This window comes from Wyeomyia smithii, chromosome 1 (assembly GCF_029784165.1).
Source record: "Wyeomyia smithii strain HCP4-BCI-WySm-NY-G18 chromosome 1, ASM2978416v1, whole genome shotgun sequence".
Classification (NCBI taxonomy): domain Eukaryota; kingdom Metazoa; phylum Arthropoda; class Insecta; order Diptera; family Culicidae; genus Wyeomyia; species Wyeomyia smithii.
Window position 1 is genome coordinate 26,020,712 of NC_073694.1, and position 7,518 is coordinate 26,028,229.

The 7,518-nt window shown below is 36.2% G+C and overlaps 1 protein-coding gene across 16 annotated transcripts in view; it reads left to right on the forward strand.

The window, feature by feature from the left end:
* Window positions 1-7,300, forward strand: part of LOC129718288 (neurobeachin) — a 233,908-nt gene extending 226,608 nt beyond the window's left edge. For all 16 annotated transcript variants that reach the window (XM_055668902.1, XM_055668905.1, XM_055668904.1 and 13 more), the window contains one exon: window positions 3,886-7,300. In XM_055668902.1, coding sequence (XP_055524877.1) covers window positions 3,886-3,976 — 91 coding nt within the window. In that variant the 3' untranslated portion in view covers window positions 3,977-7,300. The remainder of the gene's footprint in view (window positions 1-3,885) is intronic.
* Window positions 7,301-7,518: the final 218 nt, after the last annotated feature.

Here is a 7,518-nt window from a genome sequence, read left to right on the forward strand (position 1 = left end):
GCCAGAAAAGGCCGAAAAAGAAAATGATCACAAATTAAGCTCAGAATAGCCGAAAACCCCTTCTAAAGGCTAGAAAAGGCCGAAATAGAAAATGATTCCAAATCAAGCTTAGAATGGCCGACATAGAAAACGATCCCAAGTTAAGCTCAGAATGGTCGAAAACTCCCTCTGGAGGCTAGAAAAGGCCAGGGTAAAAAAATAATCCCAAATTAAGCTCAGAATGTCCGAAAACCCCTTCTTGAAGCCAGAAAAGGCCTAAATATAAAATGATCCCAAATTAAGCTCAGAATTGCCGGAAATCCCTTTCAAAGGTCAGAAAAGGCCGAAATAGAAAATGATCCCAAATTAAGCTCAGAATGGCTGAAAACCCCTTATAAAGGCGAGAATTGGCCGAAACAGAAAATGATTCCAAGTTAAGCTCAGAATGGCCGAAAACCCCTTCTAAAGACCAGAAAAGGCCGAAATTGAAAATGTCCCAAATTAGGCTCAGAATGGCCGAAAACCCTTCTAAAGACCAGAAAAGGCCGAAATGGAAAATTATCCCAAATCAAGCTCAGAATAACCGAAAATCTTTTCTTAAGGCCAGAAAAGGCTGAAATAGGAAATGATTATAAATTAAGCTCGGAATGGCCGAAATCCCATTTTAAAGGCTAGAAAATGTCGAAATAGAAAATGATTCCAAATTAAGCTCAGAATGGCCGAAAAACAGGCCAGAAAATGCTTTCATTTAGCTCAGAATGGCCGAAAACCTCTTTTTAATGCTAAAAAAGGCCGAAATAGAAAATGATCTTAAATTAAGCTCAGAATAGCTGAAAACCTCTTCTAAAGGCTGAAAAAGGCTTTATCTAAGATCAGAATGGCCGAAACTTCTTTTAAAAGTCAAAAAAGGCAAAAAGACCGAAATAGAAAATGTTCCCAAATCAAATCTAGAATAGCCAAAAACCCCTTCTGAAAGCCATAGAAGGCTGAAATAGACCTTGAGCTAATTTTTGATGTTTTCTGGCATTTATTATAGTTTTTTAGTGTTGTTTATTTTTCGTAAAAGTTATACATATCATTTTTTGTAATTTCTTTAGAATCTGCTACAACTTTCTGTTTATTTTGTTAGCGGTGTTTGATGCACCTTCGTTTTGTTTCCAATAGTTACTCGACAACTTTTTTTGGGTTTTGCGATAGTAATTTCGTTTCGTTTTACATAATTGGCTTTTTTTCATTTCGAAATCAAAATCTTTTTATCAAAGGCATCTATTGACGATTCTGAGAATAGTTTGATATTATTCTCATTTCCATCTTTTCTAGCTGGTTTTAGAAACGTTTTTCGACGATTCTGAGCTTAATTCTAAAAAAAAATAAGAATTAACGCAAGTTACGAGTGATTTATTAACGTCGAATTTTTGAGAACTTTCGGCAGTGTTTTCAGTAAATTTAGGCTCATTTCAAGATGGCTTGACAAAGTATTTTTTGTTGATTTTTTTAGCACCAATATTTAGTGGTTAATTTGTGGTTTCGAAATCCAACTTGTGGTAATTTGTGGTTGAGTAATTTCTGATAAATTTTCAAAAAACTGAGTCAAGCCATCTCTGAAAATGATTTCGCTTCAAATGAATCGGACAACGATGATATATACATCAATCGAAAGCTCTTAATTTGTGGTTCACGAAAATGTAGTTTTTGTAGGCATACTTCATAATAAAACAATTAAAAAACTATTATTTAAATTTTTGAACATTGTTTACCTCTTGTTGTCAACACCGACCGTACGCGGCGCTGATAGACCACCAAGCTGATTTTTTCTCAGAAAGCTTTCGTGTAGCGATGAGTATGGTGAAACTAGAGATACTCAAAGGGAGAGATATGCGGTGAGCCAAACGAACCGTCAAAATTGGAGCCAAACGAACAAGAAAGGTAACACCACATTGAGAGGTATTGCAATCAGGTAAAAAAAAGAACGTGTTTATTTCTATACTATTTTTTGTTCCATTGCCAATGAATGAATTAAGAATGCTGTGAGTGATTTTTACCCGGAGTTCAACAAACCTTGTGTATAGGTAATAAAATAAGTGAAGGTGTATAAAATTAAACATAAACATAAAATATATCACCTTAACAGTTTTTGCGAAGCACTTCACTATTCTTAAGGACTTTCACCGTCACCACCGATTATAGTTTGCAGTATGTAAACAGCAGGGATGCTATATGTGCAGATTTGCTGCGAAATGCAAATGTTGATCAATTAGCAGATATTTGTAGTTGACAAGCCTCCGTGTGTTTTATGTAAATTTCCTCAAATAAGTGAAGTTTTACGTAGACATGCGAGCGTAATTTTCTCGATCTTCGGTCGAATCATTTCCGGAAATGTAGTTTTGCCGTTTACCGATTGGTCAAAAAAAAAAACCTAAATCAATACACCTAGGGGTGTGATCTGGTCTTTCTCATACAAAATCTATTATATATTAAAATCTATTAGCACAGACATTTTAACTCTTGGAATAAATTACAGCCTGATAATAATAAAGAACAATTTTTTGTTTCGATAAATATAATAATATTTTGGTAACCAACTACGCAACTGTATTTGACTGTTGGGTATTTTAGAAACCGGAATGATGCCTGAAGATTGGGAATGGGCCTTAGAACTGTAGGGAACGGTTGAAACGCATGGTAAATGCCCAAAGGTGTGAGTCCTGACTAGAATTAAAGTTCGATATATTCTCGCCTCAGGAATATGCCACTACAACTACCCCCTGAATAATAAAACAAAAAAGCTTTCAACGGCAGCGACAACTGTATGTCGTATACAGTAAGGTCGCTTTTTACGCGGGTTGCTTTCCTCCATTACTCAAAAACGGTACAAGATATCGACCTCATTTCAATCACGTTTTCCGTTTTAGGCCACGAGTGATCAATGATTATATATCAGTTTTTAAAAAAAATCACAATTTTTGGTGTAAATACTCAAAATTTAAAATATTGAATTTTGGTCTCTAGATTGGCCACTATCATATTCAAACGAGGTTTAAACGTTTTAGGACGGTTTTCTTTGTTATATTTGCAACTCAAAAAAGTCGTTTTTTACGCGGGCCCATACAAATTTAGAACGCATCCCCCGCGTAAAAAACGTCCTTAGTGTATATGAACGACTGTCGATATGTTCTAGATGACCCACTAGCACTAACATCGGCAGGTGCCAGTACTATGCTCATCCAGCGCCGCGTATGGTCGGTGTTGACAACAAGAGGTAAACAATGTTCAAAAATTTAAATAATAGTTTTTTAATTATTTTAATATGAACTATGTTTACAAAACTACATTTTCGTGAACCACAAATTAAGAGCTTTCGATTGATGTATATATCATCGTTGTCCGATCCATTTGAAGCGAAATCATTTTCAGAGATGGCTTGACTCAGTTTTTTGAAAATTTCTCAGAAATTACTCAACCACAAATTACCACAAATTGGATTTCGAAACCACAAATTAACCACTAAATATTGGTGCTAAAAGAATTAAAAAAAAAATACTTTGTCAAGCCATCTTGAGATGAGCGCATGTCAACATCTTTGAGGCAATTTTCAATCCCATTTCTGTGCCTTCCTCGGTTATTTCGTTACCTTTTGCATAACTGGCAGTTTAAAGATTTTTTCAACTTCGGAAGCATAATTTTATTGAGATTTTCTGTTCGTTTGTGGACGATTTTTTGGAGCAATGGTAAACAATCGTCACGACTTTTTGATGAATTTTTTTGAGTTTGCTCGATATTTTTGCTGTGTTCTATGCTGATGTTCCTCGGGGTAACGTTCAGAGATCGTTTAAATTAATAACATAATCACTGAACAATTAGTTTGCGTGTTATTCTCAACAAACCTTTCCATTTCTCTACTTACAGATACCTTCTGGCCGGCTTGGCGACCGGTTCGATCATTGTGTTCCACATCGACTTCAACCGTTGGCACCACGAGTACCAGCAGCGCTACTGAAACTCGTCCTTCCGGTACGTCTCGATGACGAGCGCAGGCGAAGCGGAACTGCAATACCGACAGTCTCCGCCGCCACACTTACAACACAGTCATCATCAACCGCAGCAGCAGCAGCCGCATAGCGGAGGCGTTAGCGGTGGGACTCTTACCCCTACTACCACCCCTAGTAGTAGCAGTGCCAGCAGTAGTAACGATGTGGTAGTGTACTAAGAGAAAAAAAATCCTGCATTCTTCGGTGAGTAACAAATGTGGGAGGGGTTTGTGTACTAACATGTTTAGATAGTTAGAGGGTTTTTAATCAATCAAGGAGCTAGGATGAGAGAGAGGAGGAGAAGGAAATTGTTGCCAAAATCTCGCGGCTTTTGGAGAAATGCGCAGGCGGGGAGGGAATAATTGTTACTTATTATGTATGGAAACTTACGCTTGACATTGCGTAACATTACTGTAGAACAAAAAACAAGCTTTTAACGGTTCAAATCGGTATCAAGGCAAAGCTTTCTCGCATTGTTGTGGGGGACAAAAATATGGAATAAAGCTGGCTAAAGCTAAGGCTTGCTTGAATTACGGTAGAGAAAAATAAATAAATCTAATAAAATTATTAGTGTTTAAGAAAAAAAATCTACGCTAGCGGAGTGATTGTTCGCACACAGATAGCACTAATCATTACCGTAGCCACAATCACACTAACACACATGCACACGCATGCACATGATTAGAGAAATCGATCTAAAACAAAAACAATGCCAAATGCGATTAAAAAACAGAAACAAACAAACAGGATAACATTATGCAAAACGTTCTATCAGAGCATTCTTTTTACGCATTTACAGTTTTGCGCAACTCAGCAAGCAAAATATTAAAGAAATAAAATAAAATAATCCACCAAAATTTTACGGAAGCCGCAGCAGCAGCAGGATGGGAAAAAAGTTAGTAATAGGGAAAGAGAGTGAAAAACCACGTATGCCAAATGTAAAGTTTTAAAACTGATCGAGGAAAAAAAAAAGACAAAACAACGTTTTAAGCTAACTCAAATAACAAACAAACGTGCAGTTTCCGAAACAGCTAACTTCAAAGCCAGAAGCAAAGGGAAAAATATGTGAGTTTAAAATAATACTTCTAAGGGTATCCGTCCGCAAATATTTACATTAATCTTAACAAACTAAACGGAACTTGCAAAAAAAAAAACAAAACAAGTCAAGCACCTTACCGCAGCACTTTTTTAGAATCATTCCAACACAGAATTAAATTTTTTTTTCGTTACTCTAATCAATACGTAGAGCATAACAATGGCTAGTAAAGGCGGAAACATAACCTAGTATACAAAAAGTAGATGAAAGAATATGAGAAGAACTATTCACGTGCCAAGCAGTTTTTGAACATCATCCTGCCCGTAATTAACACAACACACACATTGCCCTATCGCAGCCAAAACAACGCCGTAATTATTTTCCCATTTAATGTTTATCTTAAAAGCAAACAAACAAAGAAAAAAGCGATGCTTTTCCGTCCAAAATTTTTCGTTTCGATTGTGTGATTCCTCGGTCATTTGAGCATCCCTAGCATTATCGTCATCCACAATATACACGCTCAAAGTGTTCTACCCAAGCGGAGCGTTTTTTTTTCTGTTTTGTTTCTTTCGATCTCGCGACATGCGACTGCGTCAAGTATTTTTAGTCTTTACGAACAAACAAACAAAAAAACATAAGTGTATTCTTTAGAACAAGATTTCGTCCACTCTTTGCTGTGCTAATTCGATACATTCCTGCCCCCTTTCCCGTAGATGGAAAATGAAAAAAAAAAAAACGACTGCTCATTCCCTTTGGTTAATTTCAAAGAAACCTAGAGCGAACCCACGGTCTTCTCGCTCCCTCTCAATACCTTTGCAGAGACTGAGAAAAATGAATGTTTTTAGTTTTTGTTTGAACTATTCCGTTGTTGTTATAAAATAAAACAAGAACAAAACACAAAAAAATGTGAGAAAATTTCAAGTAAAGAAGTACTTAATTTTTTATCCTTACTATTACGAAAAAAAAGTACTACATAGTTTTATTCGTTAGTCACTTCTATTAGCCTTTAAGTCGGTGTTGGTGTAAACTTTAGCGTGAGTGAAATTAGATTAAACGTGATCGTGAGGGGAGAGGAAAAACCTACCAATTTTGCTGTGGCAATTAGCTAGTTTGTATTGAATACTGGAAGTATAAAACCCAGCCGCTTTTTTAGGAATTATTTTGTGCACTTTAGCATCCACCAAACCCCGCACCGGGGTAACACGATAAGTCGAAAAAAAAACAACGGGAAACGTGGCACCTAGCGAAACAACACTTTATAGTAGGTAATATTTTAACAGTGACTCCCCTTCTCAAAGTAAAACGGCATTATTTTATTAACTATTAAAAAATAGAATCCAAAGCAACACCTAGCAACATGAGATCCACACATCATCAATAGAGATAATTCCTCCAACAAAAAAAAACCGGCTAAGCGCGTTTAGCTGTGTATTTTAAAATCAAGCCAATCTACCGCAAGCAAACAAGAAATGTAAATTAGAGCAAAATAACGCTTAAATAATAGAAAAGAAGACAAAAAAAATAATAGCGATAATCCCGCGATGTTCACAAACAGTAACTTTTTTATTATTGTAATAAGGCGATAACTTTAACATTGCATCAGAAAAAAAACAAGTGTTATTATCATTCCATAAGAGTAAATTACTTCAATTCAATCGGAACACGCCCACAGTCCAGGTGAACACTATAGAAAACAAGCTGCAGGGGCTGAATAACAATTATTATTATTACTCTAATTACCGATTAACTACTAACGGCAAAACAGCATAAATCTAAGAGGACCGGATGTGAGGATAGGATATATTTTGTGAAATATTATTGCTAAAAAAAACTAGAACGGTAGGTTCCAACTTACAGAGTCAAAACAGCAGATTAGAAGCGCATAGCAACACTGAGAGAAAAAATAAATACTAGACACAGCCACACAAACACACAGGGGAAGTAAAAGTTGCCTCTCTCTCAAGAGAGGGCGTTTGCTAGTAAATAAAATATTGAGAAATAAAAAACCTATGGTGGTACTTAAGCAAGAAAAAAACATAGGTCAGAAAACTCGGGTGGAGTAATATCCCCGTCCCGAGGTAGCATCTACTTAAGATTTAACTATAAATGACGGTTAGAAAAAAAAACACACACACACACACATACAAACAGATACAGAAAGCGAGCGGTGAGAAAAAAATTAACAGAAAGCAAATCAAAGAAGCATTGTTATTAAGCCCAATTTATTGTACAATAAATTAATTGAAATTACTTCGCACAGGTTTGTACAAACTCCCGGGCGGTGGCCGATCCAATCCGAACGATCCTCGACTTAACTACGTTCCAATACGTGATGCAATTTACGAGGAAAACTTTGGTTTTATTGAGAAAATACTAAAACGACGGGGACGCTGTTCACACCAGGCTCTGGAACGATTGGTAGAATGCTGTTGTGAATGTAAGAATTATCTTGTTTTTCTTTTGATACATATCATT